We start from the raw sequence: 20,361 nt of genomic DNA on the forward strand, positions 1-20,361 counted from the left end.
TATAAAAATACAGACTTAGGTATAATAAGTTCACAATTATAATTGTTAACACCATAAATAAACCATCAAATCTTATTCTCACCTGATGCACTTGTTGTGTATTTTGCTGTATATTCCCTGGAATATTTCCCTGAAGGTTGCCCTGTAGGTTGCCCTGCAGGTTGGCCTGTAGGTTACCCTGGAGGTTGCCCTGAAGATTCCCCTGGAGGTTCCCCTGGAGGGTGGCCAGGGTGGAGGGGGGCGAGCTCTCCGGGGAGTCGGGCAGGAATGGCGTGAAGTAGTTCACGGGCATGAACTCCCCTATCAGGACCTGCGGAAAGGGCTATAGTCACTTGAGACAGTCTATTGTTGATCAGATTACTTTGGCTGGACTAGTGGTGGTGATGGAGGCATATACAGGATGTATTTTGATAGAGGGTCAGTGAGGGCAGCTACAATATCCCGTGATGCTACGCGAAAACGGTCTTAGGAGACTTCCATCTATTTTAAATTGATGAAGATTGGCGTTTACAGATTTTGGAGTAAACATATAGGATGAGAGAAAAAGGTAATTTTTCAAACTTTTTTTGATGCCAAACAATCCCATTCCTGACAAGGATCAAAAATTTGTATGGAACCAAACAAAATTCCAGCTAAAAAACCGGCCAAGAGCGTGTCGGGCCACGCTCAGTGTAGGGTTCCGTAGTTTTCCGTATTTTTCTCAAAAACTACTGAACCTATCAAGTTCAAAACAATTTTCCTAGAAAGTCTCTATATAGTTCTACTTTTGTGATTTTTTTCATATTTATTAAACATATGGTTCAAAAGTTAGAGGGGTGGGACGCACTTTTTTTTCTTTTAGGAGCGATTATTTCCGGAAATATTAATATTATCAAAAAACGATCTTAGTAAACCCTTATTCATTTTTAGATACCTATCCAAAAATATATCACACGTTGGGGTTGGAATGAAAAAAAATATCAGCCCCCACTTTACATGTAGGGGGGGTACCCTAATAAAACATTTTTTTCCATTTTTTATTTTTGCACTTTGTTGGCGTGACTGATATACATATTGGTACCAAATTTCAGCTTTCTAGTGCTAACGGTTACTGAGATTATCCGCGGACGGACAGACAGACATGGCGAAACTATAAGGGTTCCTAGTTGACTACGGAACCCTAAAAATCCACAAATCGAGAAAAACTTACCCCATACAATTTGTATGAAAATATTTTTTTTATTTTAACATTAATTTTAATGCCAAATGATTCCATTCTTATTCAGTATCTATAGTTTCTTAGACGTCAATTGTCAACTTATTTCAAAATAAAAATTTAACATATTATATACTTATCCGTCCTCAACAATAACATTAATCAAAAGGTGAAAACCGCATGAAAATCTGTTAAGTAGTTTTTGAGTTTACACACAAACACACAGGCACAGCGGGGGACTTCTTCTTCTTGGTTAGGGGCTATGTAAGGCTTCATAGCGCCTTACCATCACTGTGACCATTTCTAATCTGTTGTGATGGGACTTAGGTTTATATATAATGTTTAGTCATCCCCAACTTTTAGTACACAACTATGATTTGATAAACAGGATACATACTAATAGTACATTACGATACAATTGCGTAAAAAAGGAAGTTCGAAACGAGTGGCGATAAATTAAAACACTTCGGAGGCTCATCTGTACTGAAAAACGTCGTACAATACACGTGCAAAAAGGAAATTCGTAACTCGTGTCGATTTAAAACACTCCCTTCGGTCGTGTTTTAATTTATCGCCACTCCTTTCAGACTTCCTTTTGTACGCACTTGTATCGTAATGTACTATTATATACAAATATCAATTACTAGTTAAACTATATGTTGATTCTAAAAATTTAAATGAAAACAACCAACTAAGAAAACATTTCATATTTGTTACAAGTCTTAGTTTACTTTCTTCAACTTCTATTTGATTGGAAGAGTTCAAGGTTGTTAAGAACTTCCAACAAGTAATATAACATAATGGTTTTATTATAAGTCGGCAGTTAGGTCACAGTTTATTGCCCGGAGGAAAGCTATGCATATAAAAACTTTTAAGCTACAGTAGATTACTAGGATTAAGGTTGTTTTGTAAAAAAGAAAGGATAAACAATAATGACAATATTTACACTTAGAATTAAAGTAACAAATAATGTTTATAATCTGGAATTTAAACTTATTAAAATGACACTGTAAACTTACAAATATAAACAAAACATTGATTAATATAAACTTACTTTTTTAATGGCTGTGGGGGAAGACTCCAAGCTCAGCTTGCCCATCGCCTGGTTCAAAGACCTTGTGGGGGTGGACGTAGAACGGTTCTGAAAATGGGACCCAGTTATTCAATGCCATTATACACCTCCACAGGAACCTCACTTTCTTCATAATATAAGAAAATGTGATACCCGTAAATCTCTCTCTAAATCCTCCGCTTCTTCAACCTCCTCTCTTCTAACAATGGGGTAGATAGACAGATGTGGTACATAATGTGTTGTGTATTGTGGAACGGGTCCATTCTGAAGGGTCTTTAACAAAATAATCATCAATGCAATATGGTAAGGCTATTTCATGACTTCTAGTATACAAGTCTTCTTTCATAAGTTTATTATTTCATATCGACCTTGCACATAAACATTTTATAGTAAAAGAAGAATTCCAAGCTCGAACAACTAATGGCGAGAAAAACTTATGCATTAAATATGTAAAAGGCATACCGAAAATTATACCAATATCTTCATATGCAAAAAACAATGTTCTTACAAGCAAAGAAGACTGAGCAGAACCACCGACTATGTAAAACAAGAATATTATAATTAATTAGTAATGCGGTACATCTATATTTGTTTAGCAAATAGTACCTACATTTCAATTTATAATATTATTTATAATGTAAAATATTTGTTATTCTTAGTAGATAAATTAAATACATAAAAGTATAATAAATATAGCAAGTTAAATAAATATCCATAAAAATGTACTTAATATGAATACGTAAATATATAACTAAATATACCTACGTAAATAATAAAAATTGCTAAACGATATACTAAATTTACTTAATAAAATACTAAACTAAATTTATATAATACTATACTAATTACTTAATAAAATTTAAATAATACTAAACTTACTTAATATAATACAACCATACATATACTTTATTTCTTTTTATTATACGTAACTTTTTTATCTTTATATAACATAATAAAATTTAACTATTTTATTCTTACAATTGCTATCTAAATATGATAATTTGCCTACTCCACTCTAAGTGCTTCGTAGCTCGCTGATTTTTGTACAGCATCGCGTTCCCACTGCCCCGATGACGAACGAGTGACTGATAAACCAGTATAATGCGAACTAAATCTTCAAAATAACTGCGCTTAATCGCAAGGCACTCTTATGTTTGATTACTTAAACTAACCCGTGCTTGGGGAGCATTGAGAATATTTACAGCATACTTACAAATTATTACTTGACAAAAGTTGAGTTATGCGAGCCGGCTACTAACTTATTATTTCTACCCACATTATCAAAAAAGAAATGGTTGTTTAACTTAGATTATTTTAATAGGTACTACATTGTCTGCACATTAATTGTAAAATGCAAAAAAAAAATATTCCTTAATAATTAAGTAACTTTTGTAAACCTACCTACTTTAAATGCACGTTAGTCTATATAAGTTATAAAAAATTGTATTCTCAAGTAAGTGAATTTTGTAAATTCTTTTTGGGAATAAAGATCTTAAACCATAAACCGTATAGTCAATGGAATGAAAGGCCTTTCTATAACAGAAAACAGGTAAACTTTTTATAGGTAAATTTTGCTCAAACCCCCATAATAATTGATAGTTGATCCAATGAGAAAGGTAACATTTCAGACTAGTGACTTACCATATACGTTGCTAGTTTTGATTCCTGGGGAAGCCCATTTGGGGGAGAATATTGCAAAAAGATAGAGGGATCCATCTCGCCTGGTTACAACGCGGCAAACTAGGAGAAAAGAAAACTTCAAATTAAAAACAGCCAAGTTCGTGTTCTCCTCGCAGCCGCCGCTTCGATGCCGACTGCATCAGATTAAACTGGAAAAATTTACATGCGAATAGAAATTTCAAAAACAAGCGGAAGTAGATCGCAATCAGGCTGCGAGTCGATACGAACTCTGAAGTTAAAAGGTAGCTAAATGACATGTAGGTAAACGAAAACTACTGACGTTTTTCCCCGATTGGTTTCTTACCTGACACAAGTCGATTAGTATTCCATGATCATATAACTACCCTCTAACAAGACCACATCACAGGTTCAAGCTGGCACCCGACATTCTCCAAACTTCCCTTGCTACAACTCCGTGACGACTGAAGCCTCACGCAAATATGCAATTTATCTTACATACTAAGCTCATTGTCACGATAAATAAACGTTCTATAAATTCGTTATTCGCTAAATCATGATTTAAACAAGACTTTTAATACATAACATCGGTTTCTTAATGAAAAATAGGAGTAAGGGCGACACGAAGACAAATTACACACAAAGTTGAGTGAGGTGAAATGCATACATACACAAAGAGATATTTGTGTATGTGTAGAATGTAGATCGCACTGTACCACAGACAACCAACCGATTTTTTTAATTGTCAACATTCCAGTTTAGCGCTAAGTTTAAATGAGAATAATATTATTATGGATTATGTGAAAACGTAGTGATTCAATGCTCTTTGGGAGTATGCATGTATTGTAGGTATTAGGTACGCCTATAATAACTAAACGGTACGAAAACTAAGAAAGGAGTAAGAGGCGGGCGTGTGGTCTAGTGTTGAAAAATTACCTTTACTGTTTACAACGAATGCAAATAATCAAGTAAACCGACGCCTAAACGCGCAAAATAGATCAGTTAAATGGCAACATTGAAAAAAATGTTTTGACAGGAAACGTCACAGGTTCGGATACCTTTATATATACCGCAATATATTTACAACGACATGTAAAAGAATTAGATTTACGTATAGTATTTTAACTTTTCTCCAGTGTTACATATTGATTATGTTATTATTAAATTTGTACCTTTTTGTGTTATTATAGTCCAAAAATTTCCACATAACTTTTCTGTACTTCGAATGATGGGAATGTTCGGAACGTATCAGAGATTTATTTTGTACATTTCTCCTGTTAGGCTGGGCGCAGACGGGCGACGCAACAGTTTTGTCTCCGTCGCTCGGTCTATGGGCTAGTATGAAGGTGCGCACACGGTGCGACGTAACTTTTTTGTCGTAGGGGTCGACGACAGGCCTGCGACGCAACTGTCTCCTTCCCTATGGGTTTCAATGCAAGTGCGCACACGGCGACAAAACAGTCGTCGGTCGGTTGTCAATGTTGCCAGTTATTCGAAAAAAAAGATAATTTTAAATGCAGATTGTTGAAGACGACATTGATATCTGTCTTTTAATTGAAGAAGTAGAGGAAAGACTGATTTTATATGACAAGAATTTAAAAGAATATTTCGACAATATTAAGAAAAAACGATGCCGGGTTGTAAAATCATCAAAATTTTAAACACTCATTCTGAAGTACCAATAAATTATTTTAGATAGGCTCTCAACTTCATGAAAAAAGAAAAAGTTGCATCCGAAATATCCAAAGATAATAGAATTAGTCTATGGTAATAGCTTTTTAGTAGTCTGTGGTTACGTCGCTGTCGTTCCCGTGTGCGCACCTCGGAGACTGTCGCAAGGGGTGACGACAGAGACAAAAAAGTCGCCGAGCAACTTTGTCGCCCGTGTGCGCGGAGCCTTATTGGTTGGTTGTCGTTGTCGAAAAAAGGATTGGTCGTGTCAGTGAGCGATAATTAATTTTAATTTATCAATTAGTTGTGATTTGTGTTGTATACGTCATTTGGTAATCGCATCTCATTAAATCAGTAAGTTTGGTGATATATTCCATAACGCACAGTGATCGTTGCTGGATTGAATACGCGTCAAAGAGCAGCGTAGTTACATTTCGTTATTAACTTAATTTTACTGCAGGTAGGATGGATGCTTCATATCAAGGCGGCGTGACGTACGAAGACAGGGGCGAGAGCTTCCAGCAGTTGTCTTCGACGATAGCCAGTAATATAAAGAAAATATCACAAAATGGTATGTATTGCGTTAGAAGTTAGAACCCTCTTTATCGTTTGTTTGTATTATCTACCACGTAGCTAAAGATAGCGATATACCTTTGTTTTGACTCGTATGCCGATTGCGTCTTGAATTCATAACAATGCATCACAATTTCAAAGCAATCCTGTGTAACTCCAAATTTTTACAGTTGCTACTGTAACCTTGATCAGTTGACGATAATAACAAGGCTGATTCAAGGTTCTTGGAAAAAATGCCTTTTGAAAGGTAAAATTTAGGGTTGTCTCCTGACGATAATTATAAGAAAACCTAAAAAAAATGACTAAATGTAACTACCATCATAAGCTGTCTATTAATTGCCCATGTCAGTTGCACCAAAAATAGGCCTGTATTTCTATGAGCAGTGAACTATAAAAAAATCTCATACCCAACCAAGGTTTGGTGCAACTAACCCTTAATGAATTAAACCTAAAGATAATAAGTATGATTAGTAGGTTTTTTCTTTTTTTTACATCCTAAAATATTTCACAACGTAAATTCTTCTATGCTAGTAAAATACATTGGTGGCTTAATCAAGTTCACACGTTGACTTTATATGTAGCCATATACAGATGTAGTGCAAAAAGATTTGCCTTCGTATTGTTACGGAAACGTACAAATGTGTCATGCTATTTCAGTCAGTCTCAGTACAAGATATACTGACATTGACTGAACTAGCATGACAAATACGAACGTTTTCGGAAATATACGAAGGAAACCCTTTTCGCACTACATCTGTACATAGTGAAATAAAAATTTGAACATACTGGCAAAATTTCATGATTCACACTTGAGAATATTCTGTTTACACAAAATTCACATTGTGTGAGATGAGTTCTTACAGGCTTGCATTTGCTCTCCAAAACATTTTGTGAAAACCCTGGTCTGTTGCAACAAAATGAACCTATTTCATATTAAAGTTGCAAGCATCTATAGACCACAGTAACTGCTTACCATGAGGTTCGCCATATGCTTGTTTGTCATCATGTGGTATAAAAAAAATCCTCAATTCAATGAAGTCCAAAATAAATATTTAAAAATGGGCTGGCCATATTATTTCCATGCCATTTTCTAATTTGTTTAAGACATACTTATTCAGCCTTCCATATCTTGAGTGTCCTATAATAAGAAAAAATATGTATCTAAACTCTATGACAAAAAAAAAACAATAGACATCATAACAAGATATTAATTATATTACTCCTACTTGTAGCTTGGTTAGCTTCTTTAGGCTTCTTCCATCAATGGGATGATACCTTACAAGTGTTTTCATAGTGTTATTGCTGTCAGAAATAAACATGCGTAAACCATGACCATGAAGCCTTTCTACAACCCTTAAGATAGTCTGACATTTGTCAGCATCAAGCCTCATTATTTATTTACATCCTGATATGATGAGTTTCTACATCCATATTATGTATGATTTCCAATGGTCCATACTCTTATTCATAAATAACTAGCGATATCTGGTATATAAGATGCAGCTCAATGATGGTACATGTGATTCCACCATTATTGCAGTATTTTTAGATTTCTGCTGCAAAAAAAATCTGAGATGATGCTGATAAAAGAATGAACATCTGAGAGACATTTTTCCAAGATGATGAAGATTTTTTTGTACTCATTGAAGATATCATTTTGTAAACATAATTGTTTATTTTGAAGTGGAGTATTACATACAATGTAATTTGAAATAAGTGCAGTATTGTAATCTGAACATTGGACAAAAGAACAGTTATTCAAATAATAGATTAGAGATTAGTTTTAATTGAGAGCTAATTATGTATCGCTTATCAGAATGAGCCAATACTAAATAAGTAAAAATATTTTTTTATGTATTATTTATTGTAAAAAATAATGCTCTAAGCTTATTATACGTTTTCGTGGATATAATCAAGTTTAATGGGCTCCGCTATTAATAAATTTAGGCATAGCACTATTTATCATAATTTCATAATCATAATGTTCATTGCAATGCAATCGTTCTTAATTTCTGTTTAATTTGTAAAATTAAATGATATTTTAAATAATAAGTTACATAAAAGTAAAGTTACACATGTTTTATTTAATGACTGAGATGAATATATAGATTTATACAAATAGGCGTTATGGTGGACCTGGACACTGTCAAAGTAACTTTGTCATTTTCTACTAAGGTGTTCCTTTAAGGCGCCTAGCCATTATAAAATATTTTATGGGTAATGACGCTAGCCGCGTAAGATGAAGTCCCGGGTTCAATTCCCGGCTCGGCCACCGATAAACATGATCGCTTTTTCGTTAGTGTATTTTATCTATTTTAGTTTTTATCTTTCTAGTAAGGTTTAGCTCTTTTTCATCCGAATCTCAGCTTTGTATTTATGACATATAGTGTTAAAAGTTAATATACTAGTAATGGAGTTTCCCAATTCAACATTTTTTTAGTATCGCTTGCTGCTGCGTGCCATAACAAGGTCAATCTTGTCTATTTATAGGTGTTTAAGTATAATTTCTCAATAACACGTAATTATACACCATTAGCATTTTTGAATAACAATGTGGCTTGTTACTTAAAGTTTTCTCAGTAAATATTTTGTAACAAAGTAGCAATAAATAAAATAGTTGCCTATTGCTTGCATGTGCGAATTTCAAAGAAATTTAAAAATATCACTCAAATGAACGTCCCCCTTGTTAATTTAATTTTACAGGGATCGGTTTAGTAAATTACAAAAAAAAATTTTGCTTGTTTGAGGCTCTAAGTTATGCATACTGAATTTCTTACTTAATGGCACTTTTATTTTTTCTAAACTAATAGGTACTTATGTGACGAGGTTAGGGCAGTTAATTTCGAACAGATTTGTATGCATATATTACACGAAGGACCTTTAAAACGTCAGCAAAAGCACTAACATGATTAGGTTAATATTTAACTTTATTTCAAAGACATAATGGACATATATGATTTTGTCTGTGTCTAAAAAAACTAACAAAATTATCAAGGATGTGTTTTTCTACAGTATCCTCAATGTCCAAGATGGTCAACCAGCTGCAGACTCCCCAAGACTCCCAGGAGCTCCGCAATCAACTGTAAGTTTTTGACAGTGTTACACAATCCGTTTCAAATCAAAATCCCCAAAAATATCTAACACAATTTCATTGATACAGCAATAAGAGCCTGTCACATTTTTTTCGCCCTTTGAAGAGTATTTGATGATGATAATTGCAAGTGTATGGAAGTTCATTCATAAGATTGAGTTTTTTTTTATAATATACGATGTCTACTAGTCGCCCAACGATACGTTAGCTTTTTAAGGCCAGAATCACTATAATTCGATTTTTATTCCCAATGTAATATTTCGTTTCCCGCGCGTCCCAGGCGCCAGATCCAGAACTACACCCAGAAGATGGCCAAAGACACGTCCTCGATGATCATGGAGCTGATGAAGATGCCAGTGGAGCAGCCGGCGGGCAAGCTGACGAGGGAGAGGCTCAGCGACGAGTACATGGCCACACTCAACGCGTTCCAGGTTTGAAACTTTTAAAAAACTTTACTTTCCAGTGCTCCTGCATATTAGCACAGTATAATAAAGATATCGTACAGTATGGCCACTTCCGCTCCCCGCTGAACGTGCCGCCCACCCCCTCTCGGTTACCTCACAGTTACCGCATGTCAAAAACGCGAACAGTCGCCCTGTCATTTTTCACTCATACAAGCATAGTTTTCGTTCACCTAGACGAGCTTAGACGGTGTGCTAGGAACGCGCATCTTTCATATATTTGATCGCCAGTGTCCGAGGTGTGATATTAGTCACAGTAAGGAGTAAGACACTGGCACATAAGATAGCCCGGTTCTTAACCTTTCCCACTTTCAAAGTTTTTAAGTATGAATGAGCTTAAATTATGTGTTATCTGAAAGCTCCTTTTACGCTGCCATACTGGTGTAAATTGACAACTAGCATCAATATGTGCATGTATCGCGATACCCTGATGGCACGCTGGAATTGTGTGCGAATCCGCTCTTATCATAAAGAAAATCTTTCTCGGTTTGTGGTGGATACTATATTGAGACTTACGACATGATGTATTGTGTACGCGTAGCGTTACTTACTATAATTTTAAAAAACATCACTAGTATTAAACTTTCAATTTATAAGAAATGTACAAAGAACACTATCACACCAATATGAACGGATGGTTCTAACATGACTATCACTTATTAGTCAGATTTGACAGAAGACCAAATACAATACATATGTTAAGGATAAATTACTAATATATAAAGCTAAATTTATTTTTTCCTTATCCTGTCAGTACTAGTAACAGTTTTCCTTCATAAGACCGATGGATATTCAGACATCTACCATGTATATTTATTAATTGTCTAAATATCAATCGATTATTTGATTTTATTACCATATAAATTATTATAAATTAGTACGTAAGGTTTAACTGTTAGTGCTAATTATTGTAATAAATAAATAAATATAAAATATTTAAATAGTGTATTTTATTTGTAGGCGACACAAAAATCTGCTGCGGCGAAGACGAAAGAGGATGTGCGAAAAGTGAAGGCCCAGAGTGCCACGATCAACATCGGGGATCCATTTGGCATGTCTGGTGAGTACCTATAATTCATGTCACCCCCAGAAAGTATACCAAGGGTTACGTGACTCAAGTTATTTTCTGAGCATTCCACGAACCGTTACCGTTGTCCCGTACACACGCGAACTTTCTGTAAATGAGCTGGTTCTTTCTTTCTGAAAAGTTAATCTTACAACATTTCTAAGACAGAATTATGTTCAGAAAATGATCGCCTGCATTATACGCCGAAAAAAATCGCAACATACGAAGAAATATAATGCGTTTGTTAAGAGACAGCCCATAGAATGCTCCATTATATGACAACCTAGTATCCTAGATCAATCCGCGTACTACATATTTTATTATACTAGTTTGAGTGGCTTTAGCTGAACAAAACACTACAGGGTTGAGTTAAGAGTTGTAGTCCTAAGGCACCCCAGAGGTGTGGGGAGAGGAAGGGTCTTCCCTAACTCGCGCCATACCTTCCTATCTTCAGCAACCTTCGTGGCCTCGTGCCAGCTCAACCCGGTCGCTCGTAGCTCATTCTCAACGGACCGGTTGCATTTCGCGGCTTCTCTTCAAATAGAACACACATAAATGAATACAATGATTATATAGTATTCAATGGATGAATGTATTATTTATTGTAATCCAGGGCGCAGCAACGACTTGGTAGAAATGGACGACAAAAACTCGCGCCGGCAGGAGCAGATGACGATGCAGACCGAACAGGACCTGAGACAGCTAGAAGAGCGCGAGCGAGACATCAGGCAGCTTGAGGTATGCTACAAGAAAAACAGGGATTAGGATGAGCATGCATATACTACCCGTCTCATTTTGACTAATACAGTTAGAATAGGATGGGTAGCATGTCTCACGGGCAAGATACCGTCGCGGCGATCATGTGCTCGCCCTGCTGGTCGGCTGGTGTATAGATTAATAAGGACCCCACTTTTAATGAAACTTGTAACTTCTAGTTTGTACAGTTAGATGCATAAAGAGGTGAACTTCCTGCATTTATTTAGTCGTATGGCATCAATTCAAAAATAGGCAATTATTTCTACATTTTAAATGTCAATATTCAGGGACCTTAGCCAGTCAGCTGCATCGGGTGTAAGATGCAATAAGTCTTCTGGCAGCCCTCGATATGAACGAAGGGGGCAGCGCTGGATTATGTGTTCCATGGTCTGGTCTTCCTCGCCGCAATCGCACAGGGCTGAATCCCTCCATCCCCATTTCTGCAGATGGTAGTTGCATCGACCGTGGCCCGTCCGGAGTCTATTTAGGCGACACCATTGTCTTCCTGCATAGAAAATTTGGAGAGGAGGGGTCTCTAGTTGGGGTCACTTCTCTTTGCACCTGACTGTCCATAATTCAAGCCGGGCCTCGATGGCTTTACGTATGGGAACTATCATGTTTATCACCAAAGTGTCATTCTGTGCTTTAATAACTCTTTATTTTTAATACGAAGTGTATCGTATCGAATTTAGTTAAATGGCTAATGGTATACATACTATAACTGAAAGCGTATTCGGTATCAATGGTTACGTGATAAGAGCTCAGGCCAATTTGGACTAATTGTTGTTCGATAAGTGACTATCGCGTGCGATTTAATTGGTATAAGCTTTAGTAAATTAATATGCTGGTTTAAAAAAAAAGTACCGATCGATCTCGAACGGTCTAGAACGCAAAATTACAACTTTTATATTAACACATTTATATCTTAGGTAGGTTAAGTTCGTTAGGTAATTTGAAATGGCCGAAAAGCAATCTATACAGAATAGGAGCCTCGCGGAAGCGGCACTTCGTCGATATCGCTTTAAAGAGTTTAAAGTTAAGATAAATAATTTGCGTTCTAGACCGTTTGCGATGTAGATTAATAGCGACAATGAAACTGAGACACGTGGTAAGGTTAAAAAAGTGTAACGCATCCCTGGCGCCATCGAGCCGCCCCGCCAGCCAAGCCACGTCATCGTCCCACTACCACCAGCCCCGCCATGCTGCCCAGCCTAGCCTCGGGGTGGGAGATGACAAGCCAGTCTATAAAAGCCAGCCCGACCTCATTTATGTTGTTCATTCTGATCGAGAAACTATTACTAAGTGGAAACTCTGTCCGATTAATCTTTGATTATATTATTGTATCCAGTGTGGTAATTATATAAATAAATCATCGACTGAAGTGAAGTTATTTAACTGCTCGCCTACCCATTTTACCTCCTAATTTACAAAAGCTTGCGTCAACACGTTGTCAAAGTTTGCAAGTATTCACGTTGAACTTTTGCAAGAAAGAACAACAAAATCTTATACAAATTGTAACTTTTCTTCTTGCCTTTACTAAACTTTGCGCTCGCTTTAGAAATCTTGAAACGTCGTCTTTGTTCGATAGTAGCGAGGCGTGTGCCTTACGGCAATATACTTGTGAGCCTAAAAGTTAAATAAATTAAATGCGGCCTCGGCTGATTAGATATCTATAAAATTATTGAGAGCCCGAGCTTCCTTCAGAAAACATGTAAATTTGTAAATCTTATACTTTTAAACGAGCAATTCTTGTATATTTATTTATTTATTTATTTATATATATATTTATTTACACTGACGATCTCGGAAACCGCTCTAACGATTTCGCAGAAATTTGTTATGTGGGGGTTTTTGGGGTGAAAAATCGGTCTAACTTATCCTTAGGTCCCGGAAAACACGAATTTTCGAGTTTTCATGCGTTTTTCTTCGCGCGCCATCTCGTGTGCAGTAGTTGTACTGTTAAGACAGAATTCTTTCGGTCGATGTAAGTACTATTTATTGCAAACACTAGATGGCGACACAGGTCAAGGCTAAAACGAATAGAAAATACACTATTTGAGATTTTGTGGCGAAATGCGCGCCATCTCGTGTGGAGTAGTTGTGTTGTTAAGGCTGAGAATTCTTTCGCTCGATGTAGGTACTATTCATTTTTGAACTAGATGGCGACACATGTCAAGGATACGAAACAGAACCGAGCGAAGCTCGGTTGCCCAGATATTATTTTAAAAAAATGCGCGTTTTCCCAGAAATAATATCTTATCTCTAGCTAGATCAATAGGCTACTTGCCTCCTAGTCAAATCAGCTTCTTTTTAAGAACTGTCAAAAGGAATTTGTATGATTTGCTAAAATGGAATTAATATGAAATCGAATTGAGTGACATCACGGTCAATTCAATTACATTATATATTTCTACGTGACTTATTAAATAGAAAATGGATTTAAAAATAACTTCTGTCCGTGTTTTTCTCATAATTATCTGATGCTTTATTTCGTGCATGGTATAACATATTTTATTTTAAGAACAGTGAAGTTCCCTATTGTTTGCCCCCTACAGCCTACATATTATAAAGAAGTTAAACATTTTTACCAAGTTGATATAATTGCGTTAGCCTCAATAAGAGTTATGATTCACGGTTAGTTGTACAACTATAATTTTAAGTATCTTTTATATACCTACAAAAAGAGTTCATTTTTAATTTCTGAATAGCACATACATTTTTATAAAATTAGGTATCTTTTCAAAAACAGAATGCCTTACAAAGATCCCATTTCTTTTCAGAGCGACATTTTAGATGTGAACCAAATATTCAAAGAGCTGGGCACCATGATCCACGACCAGGGCCAAGTGGTTGATTCCATCGAGTCGAGCGTCGAGTTCACGGCGCATAACGTCGAAGCCGCCACGGCCGAGCTCCGACAGGCCTCCAATTATAAGGTTAGCTATAGATGACCTGTACTAATGTTCAAAGAGCTGGGCACCATGATCCACGACCAGGGCCAAGTGGTTGATTCCATCGAGTCGAGCGTCGAGTTCACGGCGCATAACGTCGAAGCCGCCACGGCCGAGCTCCGACAGGCCTCCAATTATAAGGTAACTAGAATACATGTATTCCTCATGGATCACTCTTTTCCAGTCGTTTTTGAGTTTTCCGCGAAAATCGCGAACATACAAACAAATAGACACACAAACAGACGCTAAGGTGGACTTTGTTTTATGTGTTAGTATTGTCAGCATTCATCTCAGCATATGATATCATAGAAAATTATCTAACGGATAAAAAGAAAGGGAAAAAAATGTCTTAATCTAAAAACTGAAAATATTGTAACTCGATAAGTACTCTATGGTTTATGATGTGATGGTGCCAATGGTGGAACATCACTGTATATCCTCTTTTGTCTGTCGTTTCCAATTTATATGAATACTTTCTGTTTTTACTTCCAGAATAAGCTGCGAAAGAAGAAAGTATACATCACGATAGTCGTCATAGTGATCGTCTCAATTATTCTAATAATCATATTTAACCATTAACATCCTTTTGATAACCTAATATTGTTAATGATTTAAATAAGGAAATTATATTATTGTGTTAAAATTATTTGATAACGCATTCTCTAATATTGGCTATGGTCGTGTATTATGAGTTCACAAATTCTCAGCAGGTTCATTGTCGGTTGCCATGGATACTCACAGGAAAAAAATCGACCTTATAATTGACAATCTAGTAACCTGTTGCTAAGTTCACACTAAGTTGATTTATTTCACTGTAATATTGTGTCATAGAGATATGGCTGTCTGCGGAAGATATACTTTTTTTTAACGACCAAGTCAGTAGATATCAAACGACCGCGCGGCTAGAATGCTGTAAGGTACAAGGGGGCATTTCGTCTGGCGGGTAATTTCGACTAATCAAAATGATTTCCATGTTTAAAGGTGCGACCACACCGCTGCTTAAGAAACGGTGACGGTACGGTACGGCACGACGTGCCCCATACAAAAGTCACTGCGTTTCCGTACCGTCTGCGTATTTTGAGCAGCGGTGTGGGAAGCATGCGGTAAACACGGTACGGATACAATGCGTCACCGCGATTCCGTACTGTCACCGTTTTTTAAGCAGCGGTGTGGTCGCACCTTAACACTATGAATTTGAAGATCTAAATTGCCTCCCTGTAGCTTGCATTTTACACATTAACTGCTGTGCTTGCAACTATAGAACTTTTAATTTCCTTATCGGAATGCAATAAGATTGATTTTAGACTGAAGCCGCGCACGTCTATTCACGGCTTTGACGGCCAAAGAGTTAAAAATATTTAACAGCAGGATCTCCTTGAGTATTTTATTGTTAAGCTGCGATAGGATCGCATTCAGCATTCCGGATTAATATAAGTGTTTTGTATTTTACGAAAAGGGACCTTTTGAGCTTACAATTAGATCCCTTTTCCTATACGGCATACGATTTTTAACCTTTAAATGCATGACCTTGACAAAGATTTATTCAAATTTGAATTTTGACATGCTGTCACTATGCATTTAAGGGTGATAGCGGTTTCTAGTGTTCTTAGGAGGTGTAAAATAAAGTAATAATTATTTTTCAGTACAGATGTTGTTTTTTTTACGCACTAGTGCGAGAAGTGGTTTATTATATGCCAAGTCGAAACTTCGGAGGCTCATCTGTACTGAAAAACGTCGTACGATACACGTACGAAAAGGAAATTCGTAACTCGTGTCGGTATAAAACACTCCCTTCGGTCGTGTTTTAATTTATCGCCACTCGTTTCGAACTTCCTTTTTTGCGCACTTGTATCGTAATGTACTATTTCAGTAAAGATGGTGATTTTTACGCACTAGTGCGAGAAGTATTTCATTTCTTGTCATGTCGAAATTTCGGAGGGCCATCTGTACTGAAAAGCGTCGTACAATACACGTGCGAAAAGGAAATTCGTAACTCGTGTCGATAGTATTTAAATCATTAACAATCAATCATGGTGAGGAAACCGGACTAATCCCATTAAGGCTTACACTTTGGGTTGGAAGGTCAGGCAGGAGCTTTCGCCAAACTAGTGCCTACGCCAAAATCATGGGATTAGTCGTCAAAGCGGACCCCAGGCTGCCATAAGTCGTGGCGAATGCTGAGATAACGGATGATTTAAATCATTAACAATGTAAAAATTAAAACAATATTTATGCCCTGTATATTAACGTACTTTATATAGTACATGTAAAAAAAACTATACTAATTAATTGCGAGCCTTTTTATTTTTTACGCATAGATGAATAAAAGCCAGTAATAAGTTTTTGTAATAAGCACTTATCGTGTAGTTTGTCAATAGGCCAGAGGCAATAATCAGACATACCTTATATTTAATTATACTATAATAATATGCTTATGTAAGTCTGCCCGACGTCCTGTAGAAGGGAGAAATCAACAAATAATCTATGATTGACGCGACTAATGACGATCCGTATGACATTTTATTAATTTAAATTAATAAATTCATGTGATTTGCTTTCGGATAGCGTTCATTGAACATTTAAATTTGCATATATTTCTAAATAAAAAATGATACCAGAAAAACTACAAACTCATTTGTGTCGCTTAACTTCAAACTTAGGTAAATCCATTCTGCTTTAAGGTTGAATATACATATACTCGTACATACTCGTATAAAAAGTAATATAATCTGAAACATAATCAACCTTATAGCAGAATGGATTTGCCCAAGTTTGAAGTTAAGCGACACATTTTCAATTGACGGGTCCCTACAAAAATGAACTTTCATTTGGATCATCATTGATCGCGTCGTCTAGAAGACTCCAACAGGTGTTCGATGGATTGTGACTTTCTATCAGAATAGGCTCCTAATGCCTCAAATGTAAAACGGGTCATTTTTACCGCACTTTGGGATGGAAAGGACCACTTCTGAGAGAAAGCCACATTCAGTCGCATAACGTAACGCAATACGAAACCGGTGATAGGTACTACATATGTGAGTGTGCATGGGAAAACGTCCCACTTTGTCGATTGCTATAAAGCCGCTTTGTCAGTTTATTCATATAAAGATACAAATCAATTTCGCCTTAACACTTTCGAAACCGGGCTCTACGCGGCGCTACGACATTTTCGCTACATACGGGGAAACCCATGTAATCGGCTACGCTTCTACGAGCGGTGTGCCCGACAGTCGGGTTCTTGGTAGCGAAAGTGTTAATGGTAACCGACAAAGTGGGACGTTTTACTAAACACACTTACATATTAGAGTATAGAGCTAAACATTATTATACAGGGTGTCCCAAGACCATGGGACATGAAGGGAAAGTACCTAAAATATCACAGATAGGATATATTGCTGAAAGAAGACTTTATTTTATTTTTAAAACTTGGTAAAACTGCATTCAAAAAAAATTTTTTTTTTTTTTTTTTTTTTTTTTTTTTTTTTTTTTTTTTAATGTATGGACAAATTTTAAGGCTAAGGAGTCTGCCATGTAAAATGTTAAAATTCATGGTCTTCCTTTTATCTCCGACACTATGTTATTTAGAGAAAGATAATCTTTATGATGAAGCCTATCGATCGGTATGACAAAATTACAGGATGTTTTTTTTTTCTCGTGTAGCGGGTTTGATTCCCGGTTTAACCATGTAATTATTTAAAAATCTATGAATGGAGTTTTACTTAGTTTTAAAAATAAAATAAAGTCTTCTTGTAGCAAAATACCCTATCTACGATATTTAAGGTACTTTCCGTTCATGTCCCATAGTCTTGGGACACCCTGTATACAAAGTGCGATTAAAAAATGTGCATCGGATTTATTATTGTATGTATAATATAGTTATATCATTACCATAATCTTTTACTGTTTGTATAATCGGTAAAAATAAATTTTTGCACTATTATTTTATAAAAAATATGTTACTTATGTTTCGATATCGTGTGTTATTATTACGTTATTACGTGTCATACATTTTTTTCTTATTACTTTTGAGGGATTATTATATCCTATTTTCTATAGCGGTCAAGTCATATAGTTATAACAGCATATACATACCACGCAAGAAATAAAACACACTTAGTAGTATAAGCTCGCCCATCTCCTTCGCATATCTCCATTATTTTTATATGGACAATAGTATGGTATGGTTAGAATGTAATAGTTGCTACATAGGGTCATAAAAGTGTTGATTCCAATGAGCCTAGCACACTAGCATGATAAACTTTATCGCATCGGACGCATCTCTGCCACTTTATCGGACACATCCCTATCGCACTTACGAATAGTGCGAAAAGGACGGCCTGACGTGATAAGGTGTATCGCGCTGGTGTGCTAGGCACGCAAGCATAAGGGCCCATTTAAACGGTACGAGACTCGCATACGAGTTTTATTACATTGCGGTATTTGATGGCTGTGCAAAGTTGTATGTAACCTCAACAGCCCGCAATGTAACTAAAATCGCATGCGAGTTCGCACGCCTTCTAAATCATGTCTAACTCCCACTTTATAGATTGCCATAAGATAAGGGCGATTGACAGATTTTTCGTGTAAAAAAATTTAGTCCTTATGGTAAGCGGCAAAGTAGGACTTTTGACTTGATTTCGACCTAAAACTAGTCCTGAATAATTTTTGGTTAGACTTTAAAACCAAGAAAAGCTGTTAAAATTACAATATGTACATTGATATAACTGCGACACTCGTCTGGTGGACGAAATCGTAAATGTCTACGTAATTATTTATCATGTAAAAGAGTTGTTTTTGGCAAATATGTTTGAAACTAGAACCCGTAAACTGTAACCGTAAAAATCAATCACAGGAAAACAATGAAAATTGGTCGATTATAGAATTGGCCGATCCCCGGCGAACTCGGCCGGATCTTTATTAAAGCTGTAATAGACGAGCGTACCGCAACGCAATGGTTCGGTCACCATATCTAAATACGGTTTTAGACACATTACAGGCTATTAACGGTGTATACTATCAGCACACCAAAACCAAACAAATACCGCAATGTAATGAAACTCGCATGCGAGTTCTCACGCCGTGTAAATAGGCCCTTACGGACGTACAGCTCTGCAAAAAAGAGTAGAAATTATAACATCGTCGTGCCATCCCTTTCTTATCAATATGTGTCAGAAAACCAGGCAGGCGATAAATGATAAAACATCAGGCTGTCCCTATCGCACTATTTGTAAGGTCGATAGGGACGGCCTGATGTTTTATCATTTATCGCGCGACTATGCTTGTCTGCCAGATGACATGAGATGTTGCCACTTTTTAATTTCTACTTGTTTTGCCAGGCTGAGTACCTACACTGGAAATTCCACCGGTTCCACTCGATCGAACGACTCGGGTTCGGTACGCCCGTCTAACAGAGCTTTTAAGTCACTCGACCGTTTATAGATATTTTAATATAGTAATGTATTGAGACTGTATTTAATAATAAAAAGCAAGCATAGCTCTGTTTAAATTAAGCTTGAAAATGTTATAAAATGATGTAAAAATAACTTAGTTTGTATAATATAAGGTCATTGTATTATATTACGATTATAGTTTTCGTTGATATTTTAATTTAATCAGGCAGGTAAGCATGGTCGCGCGATAAATGATAAAACATCAGACCGTCCCTGTCGCACTATTTGTAAGTGCGATAGGGACGGTCAGATGTTTTTATCATTTATCGCGCGACCATGCTTGCCAGTCTGGTCCTAAATTACATTTATGGATGATTAAGGTGGTTTATTATGATCCATTCGCCGCCGGGCCCATTTAGAAATTACATCTTGCAGAGTGTAGTACAGTCAGCATCAAAATATCTGCAGGTCTACAAGGACTACATTCTTGTCAATAT

The 20,361-nt window shown here is 36.4% G+C and overlaps 2 protein-coding genes across 3 annotated transcripts in view; one reads left to right on the top strand and one right to left on the bottom strand.

The window, feature by feature from the left end:
* LOC125240762 (PAN2-PAN3 deadenylation complex subunit PAN3) overlaps positions 1 to 4,576 on the bottom strand; it is a 36,943-nt gene extending 32,367 nt beyond the window's left edge. The window contains exons 1-4 of one of the 2 annotated variants that reach the window (XM_048148826.1): positions 4,252 to 4,576; positions 3,909 to 4,007; positions 2,250 to 2,336; positions 83 to 310 (exon numbers count right to left, since the gene is read on the bottom strand). In XM_048148826.1, the coding sequence (XP_048004783.1) occupies positions 83 to 310; positions 2,250 to 2,336; positions 3,909 to 3,983 (390 nt within the window). In that variant the 5' untranslated portion in view covers positions 3,984 to 4,007; positions 4,252 to 4,576. Of the gene's footprint in view, positions 1 to 82; positions 323 to 2,249; positions 2,337 to 3,908; positions 4,008 to 4,251 lie in introns of both variants that reach the window. The other variant, XM_048148825.1, reaches the window with a different exon arrangement.
* Positions 4,577 to 5,825: 1,249 nt separating this feature from the next.
* LOC125241054 (syntaxin-7) lies at positions 5,826 to 16,210 on the top strand. Its single transcript, XM_048149337.1, has 9 exons — positions 5,826 to 5,930; positions 6,037 to 6,147; positions 9,162 to 9,231; positions 9,521 to 9,671; positions 10,662 to 10,761; positions 11,381 to 11,505; positions 14,304 to 14,372; positions 14,529 to 14,615; positions 14,967 to 16,210. Exons 2-9 carry the CDS (start codon positions 6,042 to 6,044, stop codon positions 15,051 to 15,053), a joined length of 795 nt encoding a protein of 264 aa, XP_048005294.1. The 5' UTR covers positions 5,826 to 5,930; positions 6,037 to 6,041; the 3' UTR covers positions 15,054 to 16,210.
* The last annotated feature ends 4,151 nt before the right edge of the window (positions 16,211 to 20,361 follow it).

This window comes from Leguminivora glycinivorella, chromosome Z (genome assembly GCF_023078275.1).
Source record: "Leguminivora glycinivorella isolate SPB_JAAS2020 chromosome Z, LegGlyc_1.1, whole genome shotgun sequence".
Taxonomy (NCBI): Eukaryota; Metazoa; Arthropoda; class Insecta; order Lepidoptera; family Tortricidae; genus Leguminivora; species Leguminivora glycinivorella.

Excerpts from the sequence above, each read along its gene's own strand:
- LOC125241054 (XM_048149337.1), top strand. The coding sequence starts at position 6,042 with ATGGATGCTTCATATCAAGGCGGCGTGACGTACGAAGACAGGGGCGAG. Across the intron at positions 9,232-9,520 it reads CAGGAGCTCCGCAATCAACT|GCGCCAGATCCAGAACTACA; the intron begins GTAAGTTTTTGA and ends CGCGCGTCCCAG. Across the intron at positions 14,616-14,966 it reads GACAGGCCTCCAATTATAAG|AATAAGCTGCGAAAGAAGAA; the intron begins GTAACTAGAATA and ends TTTTACTTCCAG.